At 42.5% G+C, this 24,639-nt stretch overlaps 1 protein-coding gene across 1 annotated transcript in view; it reads left to right on the top strand.

The window, feature by feature from the left end:
- The window catches only part of LOC138292226 (aquaporin-5-like), a 37,513-nt gene that overhangs the window by 6,587 nt on the left and 6,287 nt on the right, over nt 1-24,639 (top strand). Inside the window, exon 3 of the mRNA XM_069230669.1 lies at nt 21,711-21,791. Coding sequence (XP_069086770.1) covers nt 21,711-21,791 — 81 coding nt within the window. The remainder of the gene's footprint in view (nt 1-21,710; nt 21,792-24,639) is intronic.

Consider the following 24,639-nt stretch of genomic DNA (forward strand, 5'->3'; position numbering starts at 1 on the left):
TCTGCCCCCCTGTCTTTTTTGCCTTAAAAAGCCCGATTTTTAGAGTGTGCGCCCAGAACTATTGCAGTGTTTGTCTCTTAAACAATCTCCCCCTTACCTGAAAAGTAGACTCTGCTAGCTTGAAAGTGTGGATTCAGCCTGTCTGTATCCAAGGAGATACTGAATAGAGCACCAGTAGCCCCCCCCAGGCCCCAGGGACTGGACTTAGCTGATTGGCTCCCTGAGTCTCTGCTGCACCTGAGGCCCGCCCCCCCCCCCCCCACCTGCTCTGGCTCCTTAAGTTTGTGGAGGGAAGGCCAAAGACAGGCACCTCCATTTTGTGTTCCTCTGTGCATTCTCTCCTGTGTCCTGATACAGCCCAGTGTTCAAGGATTGCAAAGAGACCTAGGTAAGGAGCCCAAAGATATTTTCTAGTCAAATAGTATTAATTGTTCAAACAGTGTTTGTTTTACTGTGGACTCTCTGTGTTTTTCAGGCAGCTTGGCCTCTTTTAAAGTGGTGTTTGTTTCAAAATCGTTTTTTTGCTGTGACTGAATTCCCTTGCTAGTTTAGTGGCTCCCCCCCCCCCCACCCCCCTTTTTTTCACCCCTATTCTTAGTAAAAAAGACTACATAGACCTTTCAGAGTGTGGTTTTAGGAGACTGTTTTTTAATCTGTTTGTGTGATTTAAACTGTGCTTACAAGCTGTCTGCCCCCCTGTCTTTTTTGCCTTAAAAAGCCCGATTTTTAGAGTGTGCGCCCAGAACTATTGCAGTGTTTGTCTCATAAACAATCTCCCCCTTACCTGAAAAGTAGACTCTGCTAGCTTGAAAGTGTGGATTCAGCCTGTCTGTATCCAAGGAGATACTGAATAGAGCACCAGTAGCCCCCCCCAGGCCCCAGGGACTGGACTTAGCTGATTGGCTCCCTGAGTCTCTGCTGCACCTGAGGCCCGCCCCCCCCCCACCTGCTCTGGCTCCTTAAGTTTGTGGAGGGAAGGCCAAAGACAGGCACCTCCATTTTGTGTTCCTCTGTGCATTCTCTCCTGTGTCCTGATACAGCCCAGTGTTCAAGGATTGCAAAGAGACCTAGGTAAGGAGCCCAAAGACATTTTCTAGTCAAATAGTATTAATTGTTCAAACAGTGTTTGTTTTACTGTGGACTCTGTGTTTTTCAGGCAGCTTGGCCTCTTTTAAAGTGGTGTTTGTTTCAAAATCGTTTTTTGCTGTGACTGTGTGAATTCCCTTGCTAGTTTAGTGGCTCCCCCCCCCCCCTACCCCCCTTTTTTTCACCCCTATTCTTAGTAAAAAAGACTACATAGACCTTTCAGAGTGTGGTTTTAGGAGACTGTTTTTTAATCTGTTTGTGTGATTTAAACTGTGCTTACAAGCTGTCTGCCCCCCTGTCTTTTTTGCCTTAAAAAGCCCGATTTTTAGAGTGTGCGCCCAGAACTATTGCAGTGTTTGTCTCTTAAACAATCTCCCCCTTACCTGAAAAGTAGACTCTGCTAGCTTGAAAGTGTGGATTCAGCCTGTCTGTATCCAAGGAGATACTGAATAGAGCACCAGTAGCCCCCCCCAGGCCCCAGGGACTGGACTTAGCTGATTGGCTCCCTGAGTCCCTGCTGCACCTGAAGCCCGCCCCCCCCCCCACCTGCTCTGGCTCCTTAAGTTTGTGGAGGGAAGGCCAAAGACGGGCACCTCCATTTTGTGTTCCTCTGTGCATTCTCTCCTGTGTCCTGATACAGCCCAGTGTTCAAGGATTGCAAAGAGACCTAGGTAAGGAGCCCAAAGATATTTTCTAGTCAAATAGTATTAATTGTTCAAACAGTGTTTGTTTTACTGTGGACTCTCTGTGTTTTTCAGGCAGCTTGGCCTCTTTTAAAGTGGTGTTTGTTTCAAAATCGTTTTTTTGCTGTGACTGTGTGAATTCCCTTGCTAGTTTAGTGGCTCCCCCCCCCCCCCGCCCCCCTTTTTTTCACCCCTATTCTTAGTAAAAAAGACTACATAGACCTTTCAGAGTGTGGTTTTAGGAGATTGTTTTTTAATCTGTTTGTGTGATTTAAACTGTGCTTACAAGCTGTCTGCCCCCCTGTCTTTTTTGCCTTAAAAAGCCCGATTTTTAGAGTGTGCGCCCAGAACTATTGCAGTGTTTGTCTCTTAAACAATCTCCCCCTTACCTGAAAAGTAGACTCTGCTAGCTTGAAAGTGTGGATTCAGCCTGTCTGTATCCAAGGAGATACTGAATAGAGCACCAGTAGCCCCCCCCAGGCCCCAGAGACTGGACTTAGCTGATTGGCTCCCTGAGTCTCTGCTGCACCTGAGGCCCGCCCCCCCCCCACCTGCTCTGGCTCCTTAAGTTTGTGGAGGGAAGGCCAAAGACAGGCACCTCCATTTTGTGTTCCTCTGTGCATTCTCTCCTGTGTCCTGATACAGCCCAGTGTTCAAGGATTGCAAAGAGACCTAGGTAAGGAGCCCAAAGATATTTTCTAGTCAAATAGTATTAATTGTTCAAACAGTGTTTGTTTTACTGTGGACTCTCTGTGTTTTTCAGGCAGCTTGGCCTCTTTTAAAGTGGTGTTTGTTTCAAAATCGTTTTTTGCTGTGACTGTGTGAATTCCCTTGCTAGTTTAGTGGCTCCCCCCCCCCCCGCCTCCCTTTTTTTCACCCCTATTCTTAGTAAAAAAGACTACATAGACCTTTCAGAGTGTGGTTTTAGGAGACTGTTTTTTAATCTGTTTGTGTGATTTAAACTGTGCTTACAAGCTGTCTGCCCCCCTGTCTTTTTTGCCTTAAAAAGCCCGATTTTTAGAGTGTGCGCCCAGAACTATTGCAGTGTTTGTCTCTTAAACAATCTCCCCCTTACCTGAAAAGTAGACTCTGCTAGCTTGAAAGTGTGGATTCAGCCTGTCTGTATCCAAGGAGATACTGAATAGAGCACCAGTAGCCCCCCCCAGGCCCCAGGGACTGGACTTTAGTTAACTTGCTCCTTATATAGGTTCCTCGTGGTTGTTGCACATGCTGTTATGATAGGTTCTTTTGGGAGATGGTGTTTCATTGGTTGCTAGCTCCAGGGATGCATTTATGATTGGTGGATAGGGCTGGGATTCTGATTGGCTGTTTGTTTCTAGGGCTGTGATTGGTGGATAGGGCTGGGATTCTGATTGGCTGTTGGTTTCTAGGGCTGTGATTGGTGATTGTGATTGTTCTCCTCTGTGACCTCCCACACAACCCTACTAAATTCTCCTGCATTCATCTCACCCTGCTACTATGCTCTCCCTAACCCTTCCACATCCTCTTTCCCCTCCGCCCCCCTTTTATTCATCTCAAGCCTTTGGATTGAGCAAATGAAGGATAAACTCCCAATTAACACTTCTGGATTTCTTTCCTCCTCCACCCCTCCATTACTCCAGTCAATCTAACTAACAAACTCTCATATCCGCAACTCAAATTAACTCATAATAATACTAAAACTGTACTCCTTATTAAATTATACTAATCCATCACTAATTCTTGTTGGGTACCGGAGTAGCGTGCTACTCATCGAAAAGCGCTTCGACGCCTCGTCAGGGGTAGTAAGCGCTATATAAATACGATTACAATACAATACAATTACAATTTAGCAGACCTCAGCATTTCCCCCTGCGTTTCTCCCTGCGCTGGCACTGAATTAAGCTGCCAGCACCAACACAGGCATCCTTGCACCATAGTGCAAGTGTGTCTGTGTTGAGGAGATAGATTGTTTTTGTGCAGGAAGGTGTGCCTTCCTGCACATAAACAATCTATAATGGTGATTTGGCACTTCTATGTGTGCTGCAAAATGCAGCACACATAGAAGCACCAAAGCGTCATTTGGAATGATTGTTTATGTGCAGGAAGGGACACCTTCCTGCATGTAAACAATCGTCCATGGCATTTTGCCTCTTCTATGTGTGAAGCATAGTGCAGCTCACATAGAAAGAGCAAACAACGAGGAGGAGTAAAAGCATTCCTCCTCGCTTTGCTGTGCTAACGCCACCCCTGGGGTGGCGTTCGTTTTTGATGCTGCCTCAGGTTTACGACAACTTGTAAATATGAGGCAGCGTCAAAAGCAATGGGTGTTGCAGTGGAATGCTCACAGCAACACCCATTGTACGCTACTCTGAAGCAGAAAACTGAGTCGGACGGGCCCATATTTACAAGGAGCTGTAATGCCACAAAAAAGTGGTGTTACACCTCTTTGTAAATATGGAGCAGTGCTTAGCGCCACTGGAGCGTCATGCAAAGTAACGCTCCGGAGGCGTTAAGGGCACTTAAATATGCTCCTACGGGGCATATTTACAAGCCCCTTGTGCCTCCTTGTGCCGCCCAAGCGTCATTTAAATTTAATGCTAAGGAGGCATTCAGGATGCCCCACCGTGCGCCATAGTTACAATGTGGTGCAATGCATGCATTGCACCACTTTGTAACCCCTTGCACCACATCATACCTGCACAAGATATAATGTATGCAAGGTGGAATCCTTCCCACGCAGGGAGGCCTAAAAAAATGGCACAGTGAAAATTACAAGATTTCACTGCACCATTTTTTCTGTCATTTTTAATGCTTTCTCAGGGCAGGCGTTAAACTGACGCTCCCATAACCTATGGCCCTCCCTCTGCTTTGCTGGACTAGCGTCATAATTGGTGGCACTAATCCAGCAAAGCACAAGAGCTTCATAATTTATTAAACTAACGTGCGCCATGGTGCGCTCTATTGTAAATACATTGCTGCCGTGGTGACATTAGGGGGGCGCAGGGCGACGCAAGAAAAGTGGTGCATCAGAGCTGATGCGCCACTTTCTTGTAAATATACACCTTAGTACCATGAATTTTAATACATCTGCAAGGCATCATTGGCATCCTTGTTTAGGTTCTTCTCTGGAGGTTAGGGGCCTTTCACACTTCAAAAACCAAAATGTGTAAATCTGTATTCTTAGCTATTTGCTATCTAGCTGAATAAAGAAAGGATTTTCTTGAAATTGCTAGTTTTCTTTGGGGATATTTTGGAATGCTAATAAAGGCAAGTATGTCCATTGTTTATGTGCCTGAAAATCGTCAGTGTAGTATGCTGAAATCCTTCGTACATTTATAGGCAGTGGCGGGTGCCAATCAAGGGGGGCGGCGGGGCAGGGGAGCCAGGGAGGGGGAATTAAATGTTTTTTTTAAAAAGCTTACCTTCGGGGGAGACATGTTTTTTTCCTCTCCTCTCCGTCCTCATCCTCTTCCTCGCTCACACAGGCTCCCAGCCAATCACAACGCTGCTGACAGCAGCATCGTCATTGGTCTGAGTTGCCTGCTTCACTGCTCAGACTGGTAGTGGGAGCCTGGGCATGTTCTCCTCTCGGCTGTGCAATACAGCCAGGTAGGAAACATGCAAAGTGCGCATAACTGTTGGCCAGCCCAAGCGTCATGCGCACTTTGTGTAGCAAAAGCCCTTCTCTGCCCCCCTCCCTCAAACCCAGCCTCACCCTGTCCCTTTCTCCCAGGAAAAATAAAATGATAAATGACAATATCATGTTATTATCATTTTATTTTTCCTTTCCTCACAATCCAGTGGTGTGACGCTCCTCCGCCTTGGCGGAGGAGCCGCACCTGTTCATAGGTCATCCATCTCGGTATTGGAGAGGGTTCGAGCAGAGCGGCTCCAAGCACAGAAAAACACTTACTTATACCACTGAGTAATCACTTTTCCCCATATGAGGAGCGTCAAAACAGCCACACTAAAGTGCCAAGTTCTGGCAGTGGGTGGCTACTTTGTCACATTCTCATCTGTTATATCAGACCATGGAATGGGGATGTCATATTGTTAAACACCAGGGTAATGCTGTCCATTGGTGATTTCACGATGCACCTTTCAGGGAGGTCCCGGGAGGAGACATTGGGGAAACTCTCTCATCAGTAGTGTACTTACAGTTTTTATGTGTCTGTCAAGCATTGTAATACTCTCAAACTTTGTTATTGTATTGTATTGTATTGTAATAGTATTTATAGAGCGCTTACTATCCCCGACGAGGCGTCAAAGCGCTTTTCGGCGAGTAGCATGCTACTCCGGAACCCGAAAGGAATTAGTGGTGGATTAGTATAGGGAAATATGAGTACAGTTTTAGTATTATTATGAGCTAATTTGAGTTGCGGATATGTGATTTTGTTAGATTGACAGGAGTAATGGAGGGGTGGAGGAGGGAAGAATCCAGAAGTGTTAATTGGGAGTTTATGGTAATAGGATTTAGGCTTGGGATGAGTAAAGGAGGGATGGAGGAGGGAAGAATCTGTGGAAAGGGTTAGGGAGATCATAGTAGCAGGATGAGATAAATGAGGGAGAATATAGTAGGGGTGTGAGGGAGATCATGGTAGTAAAGTGAGGTTTGGGTTAGTTAGATGTGGAAGAGGAGGGAAGAGCTTAGGCAGGGTTCTTTAGGAGATGAAAGCAGTAGAATGGATTTGGGATGAGTCAGAGTGGGAATGGAGGATAGATTGATAGAGAGATGACATATGGTGGGTAGACAAAGTGTGATATAAAATGAGAGTAGGGATTCATAAGTATCTAGTATAACAACGTATCTAGGAGTTATGCAATGACCCATGAACATCTTATGCATAGAATAACATACACACACATATATATATATATATATATATATATATATATATATACACACATGAATACACACACATATGCACACATATATGTACATACATATACATATTTAGACCATGAGTAAATATACATTAGTTAAACAGGTTTAAAGAGTATGTGTGTAGTTTATTGTTATGACATATTAGCGATACATATTTTCTAAAGAACTATATATAACTAGAATATACAAATAATCTGATAAAAAATATTTATCAACATAGGCATATGCAGTCCATAGCTGTTTGAATATGGTGGTTGTTGGACTTTTTGCCTTACGCAGCGTCATCCCCAGTCTTTTTGCCCCCTTCCTCCTGGTTTTTCTGACCTCTCGCTGTTGGCTCTAGGACTCTGAGCACTTTATCACTGCTGACCAGTGCTAAAGTGCAGGTGCTCTCCCATCTAAAGTTGGTATGATTGGCTTATACCTAATTGGCATAATTAATTTACCTATAAGTCCTTTGTACAGTGGTATCTCTATACCCAGGGCCTGTAAATTAAATACTACTAGTGGGCCTGCAGCGCTGCTTGCACCACCCACTGAAGTAGACTTTCAAAACCTGTCTCAGACCTGCTAGCTCAGGGCCTGTGTGCGCAGTTTTCTGCCACAGGGACCTGGCATCTAAACTTACTTGCCAGGCCCAGAACTCCCCTTTTACTACATGTAAGTCACCCCTAAGGTACGCCCTAGCTAGCCCTATGGGCAGGGTGCCATGTATGTAGAAAGGCAGGACATGTGCCATATTGCATGGCCTGTCCTGGTAGTGACAAACAGCCTAACTTGGTGTCTCACTGCTGTGAGTGCTGCCTTCTCATAGGATTGCATTAGAAATGCCCTGCCTTATGTGTAAAGGGTATTGTCTGATTTATGAGGGGTAGCATAGGCGTGCTTGGTATGGTTGTGATGGTGATAAGAAATACTGCTTACTGGTGTGGGCGTATTTTTTATTACTATCACAGAAATGCCACTTCTAGAAAGTGCGCATTTATCTGTGCTTATGACTCTGGTGTTCTGCAGCTTGACTCCAATCCACGTCTGGGCAGAGTGACAGTTGGGGCTTTGTGCATACTTTTCAGACAGCCTGTACACAGGGAGGGTGGAGGTGTCACAGAGGTGCATCTGCATACTGAATAGTCTTCCTGGGCTGAGAAAAGGGTGAGGCGGGGCAGACCTGCATTTGTAAAGACTGTGCCCTGGCCTCACACAATAGGGTCGTTAACCCCCCACTGATGTTTGGAGCCTGTGCTGAAAGGAGAGAGGGGGCACTCCCAGAATCAGTTAGAACTTGCTGGAACCCCCTCTCCCTACCATTGTAAAACACTGTAAGAACTGACTATAAGTACAGGGGAATTTTCCCCACAATTTGGAGACTCTTGGAATCATCTTGGAACTGGACACCAAAGGCTGAAAGGACTCACCAGGAACCGCCATGGACTGCTGCTGCTGTGCTGACCTGTGACCTGCCTGGTCACTGTGAAGGACTTCCCACTTGCTGCCTTTCCCTTGTGCTGGCCTGTAGCTGGGCCCTCCACCTGAGGACCTTGTCTTAATATTCTGCTCCCCAGGGGCAGGGTGCTGTGGCCCCTGACCCCTGCATCCATTTCTTCACAATGGGTGCTTCTCCGTGGTTGCGGCTGCCATAGCGCTGATTGCAGCGCGCTTATGGAGCCTTGGGAGCTCGTAGGCTCCTTGCTGCATTGTGCCCCTTTAAATAAGATCACTGCAGCGGCCCGGGAAGCTGGAAGAACACTTGCGCACTGCATCGGGCCCCAGGAGGGGTCTGATCTTCTTGTGGCTTCACGGCAGGACCAGGGGAAGGCATGGGGAGTGCCCCTTTCCCCCTGGCCTCTGCATTAGGAGCAGGACGCTCCTTTTCTGCTGTTTGGTAAAACGGGCATTATTGTGGGCCCCCCCTTGGTGGAAGGGCCAGTGGAGGCCCGGGGGGGCCCCCAGAGATCGCAGGTCCCGGGAGGGGTCTGTCATTAAACCGGAGGGGGTACGTGGTGCCCCCCTCCTGCCCTAAGTTGTTTTTGCTGGCTTTGGCCCCCCTCGTGAGGGCAGTTTGAGTAATCACGGTCCCCGGAGGGGCCTGCCTATAAAAGAGAGGAGGTGCATGTCGCCCTCCTCTGACCCCAGAGTATAAGGGAGGCCCCCGTTTTGCGCATAGGAGCGCCGGGGGCCCCATTGTTCGCCTTCTAGGCACTGGAGGTGCCTTCATCAAGCCAGGTACTGTTAAAGGAACAATATATAGAACATAAGTTCTTACTAGAGACTTCGTCTGATTTATATGTTGCCTACCTGTTTTTGATGGTGTTTCATAGGCATATGCAAATGTTCCTTTTATGGGCATGTCTTGCTAATATGTTTCCCTAACTTGCCATATTTTTTCTAATGTTCCTACTATGGGCGTTTTATGATATTCTTATGACAAGTGTTCCAATGTGATAACGTGTTTCCTGACTACTGCTAATGTTGCAGAATACTGAGTATTATGTGTGACTACTGCTAATTTGCAGAGTAACTAATGTGTAACGTTCTGACAACTGCTAAGGTAGCAGGATAGTACTGATATGTGATGTTTAGTCTGATAATTGCGTTGTGTACAAACAGTATATTTTCATATAATCTGGTGTTGTGTTTCCTTTGTGGTGGGGATATTGCGCCACATGTGTGTGTGTGTGTTGTGCAAACGCTTTACACATTGCCTCCGGGTTAAGCCTGACTGCTCGTGCCAAGCTACCAAGGGGGTGAGCAGGGGTTATCTTGGATGTGTAACTCCCTTGCCCTGACTAGAGTGGGTGTGTTCTGCCTGGCTGAGGTGCATACCCTAGCCAACCAGAAATCCCATTTCTAACAGTGGTTATGAAGGAAAGAGCCAAATCTTGAGTAGTTTTCTGAAGACAAGATAGTTATCTGTGGCTCTTGTAGTTGGGGGTAATTAATTCCATAGTTTGGCTGCTTGAACAAAGAATGATGTACCACCTGTAGTCTTTTTCTTGTATGGTGGTGTTCTAAGGCGGGGTGCCACTCTTGAGCTGAGGTTTATTTGTTGAATGTATTTGGTTATTTTGTTTCTGATAAATAGCGGTCCTGTTCCATGTATAGCTTTGTGGGTGATACAAAGCAGCTTGAAGGTGCATCTTCTGGCAACAGGTAACCAGTGTAGTGCTCTCAAGGCAGGGGAGATGTGGGCTTGTGGCTTTACATGTAGTAGTAGCCTGGCAGGGGAGTTCTGAATGCGTTGTAGTTTTTTCATATTAGAAAGAGATGATCCATGGTAGAGGCCATTGGCATAATCTAGTTTGGATAGTACAAGCGATATAGTAGCTTGCACCTTGTGTGGAAATCCGAGGTGGGGAAGATGTGTCGTAGAGTCTTCAAGGTGATGAAGCTTGTTCGTTCTAATTTGTCCACTTTGGCATTCATAGTTAACTTGGAGTCCATGGTGATTCCAAAGTTTTTATTCTAGTTGTGCACTTAATCCATTGTATACAACTGTGATGCTATAAGCGTCATGTTTGTGGTTTCTAAAATCTCAAACGTAAATTACTAAATAAAACTAAGAGTTGTACTGGACAGAACTGGAAAGATAAGGAAGAGTAGCCAAGTCAGATGTTGTTACTTCAAAACATGTGCTGGCAACTTAGTTGGTAGATGCATTTAGAGTGCTCGAAAATGTTCTGGCTCTATCCTTTGAGCCATGGGTACTCACAAACATTTTCCAGAGGCCACAAAGTTTGGACTGTGATGTGACTGAGGGCCAGCAGGATGGCGGTGGTGGGTTAGTGGCAAAGTGGGAGTAGGGGAAGCTTTTAGGCCCCGATTTACAAGAATCTGGTGCATCAGTTCTGATGCACAAGATTTTTTTCACGTCCCCTCCACGCCACTTAATTACACTGTGGGTGCACCGTATGTACATGCACGTACCATAGCGCACGTTAGGCCAAAAGCATCCACGTGTTTGATGCTATTGTAGCGCTTTGCTGTACTAGCGTCAAAAAAGTTTGACGCTAGTGCAGCAAGATGCAAGAAGGCCCATTGATTTCAATGGGTGCATTCTTTTAACATCTGCTTTGTGCAAGCATTAAAAATGACACCAAAACTGGTGCAATGAAATCTTGTAAATTTCATTTCACCATATTTGCAGGTCTCCTAAAATCAGAGCGCCCCACTTGCATACATTATGCCTGGCGCAGGCATAAAGTGGTGCAAGGGGCTACAAAGTGGCGCAATGCATGCATTGGACCACTTTATAAATAGGAGGTGGCGATTTTTGCCTCGAGTCACATAAGCATAAAAAAATGAAGCTAATGTGGTGAAAGGAGGCTCTAGGGCCATGTAAATCTGGCCCCTAGTGTCTGAATTGCACAATTTGAGACCAGAAACTTGGGATTAATCCTAGCTGCACCACTTAACCAAATTGTGTGATCAAAGGCAATATTTTATTTCACTTTCCCTCCTTTTTCTTCATTATCACATTTGAAAGTCTCAAAATACTTGACTTCTGGATGGATGCTGTACAAAAACCTACTGTGTTTGATTTAATAAACTATGACATTGTTCATGTATACTTGTGACCCAGGTCACCCAAAGAGTGCACATAACCAGTAGCGTAACAGTAGTCCCCACAGCTCCCATGGTGCAGGGGGACTTCAAGCCCCAGTGGGCCTCCTCAGCACAGTACACTGACTGAGTCTGGGAGGTGTAGAAAAATAGGAGGGAAGCAATTGCTGCCTTCTAGTTGACAATGTCTTACCTTTCACTAGGAACACAAAGGCCCATATTTATACTTTTTTTGTGCCTCATTTGTGTAGTTTTTTTACCCAAAAGCAGCGCAAACTTACAAAGTACAATTATATTTTGTAAGTTTGCCCTGCTTTTGCATAAAAAAATGACACAAATGCGGCACAAAAAAAGTATAAATCTTGGCCAAAGTTTCTGAAAAGAGCAGGATCATAGACTATCAATATAACTAAACCGTTTAATCTAAACTGTGTAATCAAAATTATAAGGATGGATGGGCATTTTTGTTAGAAATAAACTCATACAATGTCTTTGTAGTTTTAAATTGATTTTTGCATATTTTTCTGAGTTGTAAATGCCTTGATGTTGAAAATGTATTGTATTATGATGCTTTTTTGAACTAGGACCACATGATCCCTTTTCCCTTCACTACCTTTCCTTCCCACTTGCGGCCACATGGGTGACATTCCTCTTTTTGTGTTGCTCTTCTGGAAAGGGTTGTCCCCTGAACCCCTTCTGTTTTTCTACTGCTTCCTTCCCATGACTCTTCTCTCTCATCCTCCTTATTCAACTCTCTTCCTCACGCACCCTTGTGCCTCGATTTGGTGGGGTAGCCCCTCAACCCTTTCGTTTCACCTATTTTGAAAATGCATTGCCCTTCTCTCCGATGATCCTCCATTTTTGTCTTTGTCCTTTGGGCCACCTTTTGCACGATCACTCCTCGTCCTCCTAAACCAATGCCTATTCGTCTTCTCTTCTGTCACCTTACCACTAATTCTGCTTTTATTTTAAAGATACGTTGATTAATAGGAATTTGCAGAGTGTTCACATTTTCTTTTTCCTTTAAAATGCTAAATGGGCTTTCCACTAATTAGCTTCTCAGATATTTGTATAATTTTGGATTTATATGAATTTACACATTACGTTTTTGCTGTTGGAGCTTGTGACCTGGTCTGGACTCCGATGGATAATGGGTCATGTCCCATATCAAAAGTAATTCTGACAATTCCTCTTTACTGTCTCTGAGCAGCGGCTACATTTGTTTTCTTCCTTTTCAGAATAGCTTGGAAAAGGTGGGCGGACTTGTTATTTTTCTTGTTGCTAATGGGTCTGTTTACCTTGTTGTTAGACTTTTTTCTGAATGATCTTATTGTTTACATTTGTCCTTGGTTATGGTCTTAACCCCCTTAGCTGCTGGACGTCCCCCCACCCCCACCAACCCTCTAATGCTGAGACCTTTTTTGGCTATTTGGGGTAGTTCGCATTTAGGCCTTCATAACTTTTGTCCACATAAGCTATCAATGTCAGATTTGCATCCTTTTTTTCTAACATCCTAGGGATTCTGAAGGTACTCAGAGTTTGTGGGTTCCCCTGGAGGAGACCAAGAAATTAGCCAAAATACAGTGAAAATTTTGTTTTGTTTTTTAAATGGGAAAAAGGGCTGCAGAAGAAGGCTTGTTTTTTCCCCCTGAAAATGGCATCAACAAAGAGTTTAGGGTGCTAAAATCACCATCCTCCCAGCTTTCAGGAACAGGCAGACTTGAATCAGAAAACCAGATTTTTCAACACAAGTCTGGCATTTTACTGGGACATACCCCATTTTTACTATTTTTTGTGCTTTCAGCCTCCTTCCAGTTAGTGACAGTAATGCATGTGCAAACAATGCTGGATTCTGGACAGCTAAACATTTCTGAAAAGTACACAAAATTCTAAATTCAGCAAGGGGTCATTTGTGTAGATCATACAAGGTTTTCCTACAGAAAATAACAGCTGAAATATAAAAATATTGAAACTGATCTAAAAAAATGGGCATTTTTCTCCATGTTTTACTCTGTAACTTTTTCCTGCAAAGTCAGATTTTTGAAAGCAACATACCGTTACGTCTGCTGGACTCTTCTAGTTGCGGGGTTATATAGGGCTTGTAGGTTCATCAAGATCTCTAGGTACCCAGAGACAATAAATGAGCTGCACCTTGCAATGGGTTTTAATTCTATACCGGGTAAGCAGCAATTCATTTGCTGAAATATAAAGAGTGAAAAATAGGTATCAAGAAAACCTTTGTATTTCCAAAATGGGCTCAAAATAAGGTGTTGAGAAGCAATGGTTATTTGCACATCTCTGAATTCCGGGGTGCCCATACTAGCATGTGAATTACAGGGCATTTCTCAAATAGATGTCTTTTATACACATTGGCTCACATTTGGAAGCAAAAAATTTAGAGAAAGACAAGGGGCAATAACACTTGTTCTGCTATTCTGTGTTCCCCCAAGTCTCCCGATAAAAATGGTACCTCACATGCACTGGACTAATGCCCGCAACAGGACATGGACACATCACATTTTTACATTGAAAACTCAGTTTTTTTTTGGAAAGTGCCTAGCTGTGGATTGTGGTCTCTAGCTCAGCCAGCACCTAAGGAAACCTACCAAACCTGTGCATTTTTTAAAACTAAACACCTAGGGGAATCCAAGATGAGGTGACTTATGGGGCTCTCATCAGGTTCTGTTACCCAGAATCCTTTGCAAACCTCAATATTTGGCCAAAAAACACTTTTTCCTCACATTTCGGTGACAGAAAGTTCTGGAGCCACAAATTTCCTTCCACCCAGCGTCCCCCCCAAGTCTCCTGGTACAAATGGTATCTCACTTGTGTGGGTAGGCCTAGTGCCCGTGACAGGAAATGCCCCAAAACACAACGTGGACAAATCACATTTTCCCAAAGAAAACAGAGCTTTTTTTTGCAAAGTGCCTAGCTGTGGATTTTGGCCTCTAGCTCAGCCGGCACCTAAGGAAACCTACCAAACCTGTGCATTTTTTTAAACTAGACACCTAAGGTAATCCAAGATGGGGTGACTTGTGGGCCTCTCACCAGGTTCTGTTACCCAGGATCCTTTGCAAACCTCAATATTTGGCAAAAAAAACCTGCTTTTTACTTACATTTCGGTGATACAAAGTTCTGGAATCTGAGAGGATCCACAAATTTCCTTCCACCCAGCATTCCCCCAAGTCTCCTGATAAAAATGGTACCTCACTTGTGTGGGTAGGGCTAGTGCCCACGACAGGAATAGATCACACAATGGGCAATGCTGGTCCTTACATGAGAGCAACTGTTGACCCTGGGGTGATCCATTCCTGATGCAGGCACTAGGTTCAGGCACTCAAGTGGGGTAGTGTTTTTATCAGGACAGGTGGGGAAACACTGGGTGGTAGGATTTTTTTTGGATCCCAGCATATTCCTGTAGTTTGTGTGACAGCAATGCAAAAAACAAATAGAGTTTTTATTCAACATTTCAGCTTTGCAGGGTATTCTGGGTAAGAAAACTTTGGGGAATCCACACAAGTCACACCTCTGTGGACTCCACTGGATGTCTAGCTTCCAGAAATGTCTGGGTTTAGTATGTTTCCCTATATGGCCACCGAGCCCAGGACCGCCTGCCTTACAAAACCAGTTTGTTTTGTGATAGATAATTTTGATGCCTCCACAATACGATTTGGGCGGTGGGATTCGGGGTAGAAGTAAAGTGGGGACCTCCCAAGAGTGCACTCTTTCTCTGTGCTTGCTGCCTCATGCACCTGCTCTCTGGGTTGGGCTAACCCGCTATTATCCCGTTGCACAGACTGTGCTTGCAAAGGGACAGCAGGACTGCCCTCATCACCTCCCTCATAATTACTGGAAGAGGAGTTATCGAAAGGGACTCCTCCAACTGAAAAATCACTCCCAGAGTCTACGCCATTGTCCTATCCCTCAGATGCTATCTCAGTATCTTCTGTCTCGGTCTCTGTTCCTAGGTCAGAGCTGTCCTCTATAACCCGAGTGAAGGCTTGAGCAGCAGTCATCCAACGGGTTGCCTTCTCTGCTACTGGCTACGTAGACAGTCACAAAATTGCTGGTGGGAGCGTGTGTGTGATACGTGCAACAGAGGTCTCCTTACCTTCGCTTTTTCCCTCAATCAGCACGTTCTTTCAAGACACTCAAAAAACACCTTGTCACATACCAATCGTCACAGTCTTTAGCACCTATAGCGCCCAGTCCAACAATCATTACTGGTGCTCCCACTCCAATGACTTCCTTGGATTCCCACACTACCACCCAGCAAAAGTGCCCTTCATCACTCCATACATCCATTCATCGCACATACATTTCATTTGTATTATAGCGCAGGTAATGGCTGACTTTACTAATGTAATCAGCTATTTACATAAAGTACAGATTTGCTCTTTGCAGTAGGCATATTAACCTTCTGCGCTACTTTATGGCATCAAAACTGCCGCTAGACAAAAGTCTGATCCTTTTTTAGCAGAAACATAATCACAAGACTTACTTGACTTTTTTATTGCTGCCTAAAAGCTGCAGTTGAAAGGAGTCAGTTGAAGTATGTGCATTGCTTTGAAGACGCAAGCTGCAACTGCAAGACAACAGGTGGAGAATATATACATATATATACATATATATACAAGTGTATATATATATATATATAGATCACTTTTATATGTGGGTCCGGTTTTCCTTGGGGCCGACCACACATGCATTGACAAAAGTGATCTATATATAGATATATCCATCTTTCTAGCTATATATATATATATATATATATATATATATATATATATATATATATACATATTTTTCGTAGTTGTATGGTTTCCTTGGAGGCCATGGTGGCCCGCATTGAATCCATACAACTACTAAAAAAAAATGATTGCCCCCACAGGGGGTCACACTGCTCACGGTCAACCCCTTGTCAATTTCTTTTCTTTCTTTCTTTTTTTTAATGTAGCCACTGGGGGGCATAATCAGGTCAGGGGACACCTACCTTTTTTTGTTTGCAGAGGGGCCGACCCCCCCCCCCCAAGTCAAATCCCTGGTGTCTAGTGGGGTTTCCTGGTCCTCAATGGCAGCTGCACTGCCATCGAGGGCCAGGAAACCGGTTCAGGAAGGCCTCGTTTGAAAGAGGAGAGTCACCCCTTTCAAATGAGGCCTTCCTGAACGTCGGGAAGGCCGTATGGGCTGTTTTCCACATTGGAGCAGGAATCAGCCACACAGCTGCTTCCTGCTCCGATGGAGGAAACAAAACAGTTGACATCACAAAGGGGCAGGTGGGTGGTGGCAGGGGGAGACACAGAAGATCTTCTGTGTCTCCCAGGGTATTTTTAGAAAAACAAAACAAAATTGCACCGAGGATTTTTTAACCCCCTCCCTGATGTCGCCCACTGGTCGTGACCCGCACCAGGGAGGTAATGTGGGCGTCGGACAGTGGCCGACCCACGCACTGTAGAGTTAAGAACAATGACGTGTAAATAGCTGTCTGAGTCATCGTATGTTAGGATATATTTTTGAATGCTATAGAAGACTGCTGTTATTTTACTGATAGTACCTTTTCTGATGTTAAAGGATTGGCTGTGTTTTTTTCAGGATGAACTATCAATGGCTTTGCACAGATGCACATGACTATCTTTAATATAAACAAAATGACGGCCCTCCATTGGCCTGAGATGCACTTAGCTGTTTGGAAAGAAAATTTGAATCTAGATGTTGGTGTCGGACATGGCTGAGCTTGAAAGATTGTAATTGTAAATTGTATTTATATAGCGCTTACTACCACTGATAAGGCATTGAAGTGCGTTGCGGTGAGTAGCACGCTACTCTGGAAACCAGGATTAGAGATTAATAGTCAGTAGATTAGTAATAAGTGTTTTTCCTTGTGTATTAGTTGTGTTAGGTTTGTGGTCTTGATTTCTTGTGTGTTTAGTACAGTTTAGAGCAGAAGTAGAATGATCAGAATGGATTTGACAGGGAGAGTAGTAACTTTTTTTGGTAAGCAGTGCACCTGTGTGCTAATTAGTTCGGGTGACACAGGTAAAAATAAGAAGGTGAAGTTTGAGAAGGATGTTTGGGAGTTAATAGTATTCAGAAAGGATTGGAATGAGTCAGAGAGGAGGGATGGAACGAAGGGTGAGAGGAGTATTACTTTTTGTTTTTTCTATATAACAATAAATTGAAATTAACTTTTACATGAATAAGTGTATATGGCACTTGGTAACATTTAATAGGCTGGAGAATACCCCTCTATAAAATCTCTAAAATATCTATATGTGAATAGAAGTTACAATATTTACATGGTCTGATGTGCACATGTTTTCATGGTGTTCCTTAACTTTTTAATAGCAGGCCTAAACTCATCTATATATGCACCTTTATGTACATAGAAGCAGCAATTATGACATGGGCTGATGTACACGTGTATCTTGTGGTGTAATATACATTTTCACATTATGCAAATGTATCTGCTTATAACAGAAAGCATAGTTCAATGTAAAATGCACATCTATAACAACAACTGCATCGCTATAATGAGAAGTATAGTTTGTCATGTCCTAGTATACTACTGTAGTACACTGTTGTGTTGTGAGTATAGTCATCACACGGGGAAAAGCCAGGCCTGACTAATCTTCTGAAGCTAAGATGGTTGCCACTGGATTGTGTGTTGTGTGGATAGCTAATATCACAGTTCGGCTGCTTGAACAGAGAACTATGTTTTTTCTCTTCTTTGTAGAAATGTGGAGACAGGGAGTCATTCTCGAGCGAACTGTATATCTGTGTACAGTTCTGGTGCCTACAGACACCATCTATAGATGTTTGAAAATAGCCTCAGGCTCTCCTTGATCTCCGTGCACTCTGTCTCTTGATCCTCTAACACTTGTGCCAATATTGCTGCCAAGCTGCTGCTCTGGCACATGCTACTGTGGGTCTGCTAGGTCTTAGAGAAAATGAAGTTCTGAGCCTGTCCTCTATAGCCTGACTCATCCATTAAGAAGGTTGTCTTTCTTTGTTATTTTTGTTTATTAATATTTCTATTGGCGGCTACTTTTGGATTCATAATGTATTCATGTTCTTTGCTAATGTTTGTAAATTGCTCTTAAAGTATGTTGTGTCTTATCTTAAATGAGTTTTCTGATGTTTCACTGACGTTTTAATATAAATTAACATGTATCAGGGTTATTGTTGTCGCTGATTTTATAATATGCCTCATGCTATAGAAAGGAGCATCAGAGGGGATAAATGATGTACTTGGTCATAGCAAGGTGTTGCCTTGTGTGCTCTCTTTTAGTTAATGGAGATCTTGCAAACCCTTGAGCTCCCACTCCTATTATTTGACTTCAGTCTAGTAGCCCTATGGCTCTCCTGCTCCTTCTCCTCCAGGGCTGAAAAAGGTGCACTGTAAGCCTGCCAGAAGTTGCCTTCTATTGTGGCATGCCTTGATGAGGCCATACTGTCCGAATAAAATATCATAGTCAATGAACACAACAACGCACCAAGAACAGAGGACCAGCTATATCTTTGACACCTCAATAACTTTGATTTGCTGGTGTAGAAATGTTCTGTTTACTTAGGTTGAGGTTGAGTACTTTCACAACACAATAGGATGATGGACGGAGTGTTGAAACTTTTCAATCACTCATCCCCAGTCACAGATCTGGGTTTAATCCATTGTTTCTTTGCTCACCATGCCACCCCAGTTTGGACCCAGCCATATGCAAATCAGTCTTGACCCTGTTCCACTTGGGAACAGTCCAGCCCAAACTGACAGACCAGGTCCTCCCTGGACCAGAAACAAGCATCCTGGGATCGGTTTCAGAGTATCACCCTTCAAGAGAAAACATTATAGTTTTGATGTTACCCAATTCATACTCAGACAATAGGACTGCACATTTAGGATGGCAGAACTTCACAATGTGGGAGACTGAGTCCATCCACACCATTAGTAACTGTCGGCCCAATTCCTGGTTAGCTCATAGTGCCTCACCGAACCCCCAAACATACCAGGGTGGACGGTGATTATGGCAACCTGAACATGACACTTTGACTCCCCAGGGAAGTCGTGGAAACAGATCTTGCCCTTTCATGATATTACTCAATATGCCAACGTGATATATAAAAAGATGCAAGATAAGTTTTCAATACATTATTTACACAATTGCAATCTGGCATATAGAGGGTGAACTGTGATAATTAGGCAGAAGAAACAAAGCAAGGTAATCAGCATGACAAACATGATATAGAAAGTTAACACTCCAACCATGGTGTACGTGGTTCTAGACATTCTAGAGGTTCCTCCCTAACCCTAAATCTATGCTGAGACCATAGCGGATGTACCCTTCTGCCTGGCTTAATCTAAGGGATTAACCCCAACCCCATACCTGAAAACAGTGTCAGGAGTCTGGTAGATTAGCACCAGCAAGCTGCATGTTGCACAACATGCATCCCAGGATGGTTGTGCCAGAATGCCCTTTGCCCCTTCTGGGTCATTGCACTGTTTATGTAAGAAAACATTCCGTGTTAGAAGTACAGTCCTGATGCAATGCTGTGGCTAGGTGTTCAAAGCTGTTTCCTGAATGGGCAGCACAACTACGATATCATGCACAGTGATCTTAGCCTTGGACAGAAAGTACTGATTACATGTCGTGCAAAGGCAAACTAAAGAGACAGCTCGTTCCTTGTATACCTAGAATAAAAGCCAACTGATAAAAATATGTAAAAATCATTGCTAAAAGCAGCCTTATTAAAACAAACGAAATATAAAATATAAAATGAAGCAAAATGGAGCTAAAAGCAGGGGGAACAAATGCACGTCTAAGAGGTCCTCACAACATTAAATTCTGGATGTAAACACCAAGGCCCAGATTTACTAACATTTTGTGTCAGGGTTGCATCATCTTTTGAAGCAGCCCAGATGCAAAATTTATGTCGGGATTTACTCACCCATGTAAAGGTCAATTTACACAGCTTTGAGTGTCTTAGGGAAAACGGGGTTAATTTGCATTGGGAAGGCGTTTCATGAGTGAAACATGGACGTTCCCATGTATCCACCTATGGATTTTGACACAACTCACTAAAGTCTGTAAACCTGGGATTGTACCAAAATGGTAAGCCTACCCGATTTTGGTATATTTATATTTATTTCTCTTTGTTACATCATAAACTACACATACAAAGCGACTTAAGCCTCTGAGCATTGTTTTTGCGCAGAACGGCACACCTTCTTGCACAAAAACAATCCTGCACCATGGCTCAAGGGTGCCTGTGTTGGTGTTAGGTTGCCAAATGTGTGCCAGGATGAGAGCAGAAGTGCACCATATCTTCATAAATATGGCACATTTCTGTCTCTCTCCCTTTCATGTAATGCAGCACAGAAAATTCCCTTGCTGCATTGCTTTGCTTGAAAGGTTAGTACATCTGGGCCCAAATGTTAAATAGTAATTATTTTCTCACCATTCTTTAATTGCAGTTACAAGTTAAATTGAGTGTCACTACTATGTCCAAGTCATATCGGTAGATACCATTAAACAATTCAGAACTGCGCCACCGGTTTTTACTGATTTAACATTTTAGTCCCAGCCAGATGTAACTTAATGGATAGGTTATCCTGCTGAATACATGGTTTCCAATTAACCCTACAAGCCACTGGAATGCTGTGAGCTCTGCTGAAGACAATGAAGTGGCTCAGAGAAAATAATAGCTGGTATAACCCTTCTGTGCCAACATACCAATGCTTGTCTTTCTGGTTTTTCTTTTTAATTCAGAACATTCTACCCTCAGTGGGTGTAATATTCTAATGGTCTTAATCCTATGCCTTTGGCCATACCAGTTGGTAAAGGCCCTCGTCCTTGTTATAGGCACCTTCCTACGGCTCGGGCCCATAAATTAATTCAGGCTTTATATTATCCTTTTAGTCTCTGGCCTTGGTCTATAACAATTGTTAAAGGCCTTGTTTCTTATTATAGGCCATTGCTACACTTGTTCAGGATCTTTAACAATCGGTGTTACCCTCGGCAGTGGGCTATAACTTTATTATACGTAATTCTTAATTCTCAGCAAAGTCCCTGTACCAGTGAATGTCCCACCACATTTCTTTGGCATGGAATAAAACCCAATCAATAAGTGAAGGTGCTGCTATAATTGCCCATTATTTGAATATTACAGGGTCAAGCCTCCAATACTATGGTGCAGTTTAAAATATTTGGTCATTGATGAAACCTAGCAATAATAGCAGGGTGTACTTCATTTTGTCAGGGTTGCGCCACTTATTTATTTATTTATATGTGAGTTTATTTTGCAAAGTGACGTGTCCTGCTTTTCTGCTGCTCCGCAGTACTTAGGGGTGAAAGGGATGAAAGGACCCGTGGTGGGACCGCCAAACTCGTAGTGAGAGACTACGTTTCTTTGAAGTCCCAGTGAATAAAGGAAAAACTACAGCAGAATATTTATTTCAACATTCAAAGATGTTAGCTAATAGATGCTAATGACTGATGTTGTATTTAATTGTTTCTTCTCAGATATACTACACTGGCTGCTCTATGAATCCTGTCCGGTCCTTATCACCAGCAGTCATCGTGAAACGATTCAGTAACCACTGGGTAAGATCTTACAGTAGAAACTCACAGGCATCAAGGACGTCAGATCTGTCTGAGTACAATCACACACCAAATTGAAGTTCATTGGTCACCAAGAACGTGACATAGGGTGTAGTGATTCAGGTATTCAATCTGAGGTACAAAAACACAGAGAAAGATAACAATATAGCAATGAGGATGAGACCCATGGAACGCTGAGTCAGATGAACAGAGTGCAAGTAGATACAGATAAAGGGAACAAATCTTTTTGGCACCAGAAGCCAAGGAAGAGACAAATGTAGTTTATGCTAGGTGGAACACTAGGAGTAATGAGCCAAGGGATCGAGGTAAATGCAACTGGAAATAAAAGGAATCTTAGCCTGAAATCCACAGAACCGAAAAAGAAATAAAACTAACACACACTTAAGTGTACAAAAAGCACTTGAATGAAGGAACTAAGGGCTACATGTACGGAATATTGGTTTTGCGACTCGCAATTTGCGGGTCAGAGCGGCTCGCAATTTGCGACTCGCAAAACCTTATGTTCAGCAGTGCCAATGACACTGTCTGCGATTCGCAAGGGGGTCGCAAATGAGGTAGGTTGCAATTTGCGACCCCATTGGAAATGGCCACCCTCACAGGGATGGTGGCCTGCTGGAGAAAGCAGACCACCATGTCTGTGACTGCTTTTAAATAAAGCAATTTGTTTTGTTTTTAATGCAGCCCTATGTCCTTAAAACAAGATGCATTTAAAAAACAAAAAATTAAAAGTTTTCTTTTCATTTTTTCAGAGCAGGCTGTGGTCCGTAGGACCACTGCCTGCTCTGAAAAAATGTTTCTACTGACATTCATAAAGGGTAGGGGTCCCATGGGGACCCCTTCCCGTTTGCGAATGGATTAGCACCAGTTTGACACTGGTGCTAACTGCGATTGTTTTGTGACTGCATTTGCGGTCACAAAAGAATCATACATGGGACTGCGGCTCGCAATTAGGAAGGGAACACCCCTTCCTAATTGCCACTCGCAAACCCTTTTCGCGATTCGGTAAATAGTTTACCTTACCGAATCGCAAAAATGGGTCTGAACATCCCAAAGTATATTTTGCATTTCACAAATTTCCCGATTCGCTGTTTGTGATGTGCAAAATGCTACGTACATGTGGCCCTAGAAGTGGTATTATTCATCCTTCAGCATTGGCAAAAAAATCTGAGGGCTAAGGGTTCCATTCCCAATATGCATTTTGTACCTGATTTAATAGTACTACTAAAGGACTACAAAATGCAATCCACAAACCTGCAAGTGCAAATCTTCACCTCTCCTATCTTTTCTGTGGTGAGATCCTCACACATGTAAGTTAATACTGAGCAGTAAATCTGGGAAGGATCAATGCAGACAACTGAAAATATGGGCACATTGACTACTAAAAGGGAGGCGTTTACTGAAGACTAAGGAGGGGTTTAGTGAAGGTCAGGGAGGAACATATGCTCACCCCCAAAAAAATAAACTCATTGCTGTTCATAAACTTCACTGTAACAACAGCCATCAAGGGACCCACAACAGTAGTAAGGCACTCCCAATCAGAGCTAATATATGTCCAATCCTACACAAGGCCAACCCCTGGATCAGCCATTACCTCCCATAGCAAATAATGAAGGTCGGTAGTTAAAATAAAACCCCTTAGTAAATAATGTTACATTAATTAAATTATTTAAAATAGTTACAATATACATAAATACAATTTAAATTTACAGAACCTAAAAATAAATACATTTATTATTTAATTAGAAAATATTTTAACAAGCCTTTGCAGATTCACAAATTAATACTAAAACGTTTTATTAAAATATTATTACCTTACTTTAAATTATTTCTATACCTCACTTTTAGTAAATATTAATGCATAATATGTTATTATTTAGCTGAGGGTGGATTTTTTTTAAACTTGAACTTCACAAAAATATTTGTATTTAATTTTATATTTTGAAATAAATGAAGATTTAATTCAACATTAAGTTAATAGTGCTGTAACATTTTTTAAAAATCTACATCTAAGATAAACATGTAAAACTAATTTACCTCAATAGTTCAAATAAAAGCATTTCTCTTAATTATTTTCATGCTAAAAAAAAGTTTTTATTTTACCCCTCCTTTACTATAAAGAGACTCCACAGTGGGGATGGAGATCTCCCTATGGTAAAGTGTAGGGCGCATCTTTTTTTTAAATTTATTACACTCTCTGTTAAATTAGTAAAAATATTTTATTTTAAACATTAGTGTAAATTAACTTTACATATGTGTTTCAATTGTAGAACAAAATAAAACATGCTACAGCGCTTTGAATTTAATTTTGAATTAAATATTTAATTAATTTAAATCTAATAAATAAAAATATTTTTCTGAAATTTAAATTAAAACATAAATTCCCACAGAAACAAAAATCTATAATACAATAATAATTGTTCAGCAATGTATAGTATTATTTAAATGTAATCAAACTATATTTTAATATAAATTGATGTTACATTACTCTATACAATCAAAAATGTTGCTAAATATTTTACAATTAAATAATAAATATGTTTATTTTTTTTACATTAAACATAAATTATATTTATATTCTTAACTATATTAAAAATATAATTGAATTTAACATTATCTCCTATGCAGTTTTATTTCAAATCCCTACTTCCATTATTTTCTATAGGACAGTTTTGCAGTATCAGTTGTTGACTATGTGTGGATGTTGGACTTACTAGTGTTTGTTTTTTGGTATTAGTAAATTACACTCATAAATTAGGCGTCACCTCCTTTGCCAGATGACAGAGATGTGTACATCTACACCTTTGAGTAAGTTTACATCCTGATTTTATGA

The sequence above is a fragment of the Pleurodeles waltl genome, chromosome 4_2 (assembly GCF_031143425.1).
Source record: "Pleurodeles waltl isolate 20211129_DDA chromosome 4_2, aPleWal1.hap1.20221129, whole genome shotgun sequence".
Classification (NCBI taxonomy): Eukaryota; Metazoa; Chordata; class Amphibia; order Caudata; family Salamandridae; genus Pleurodeles; species Pleurodeles waltl.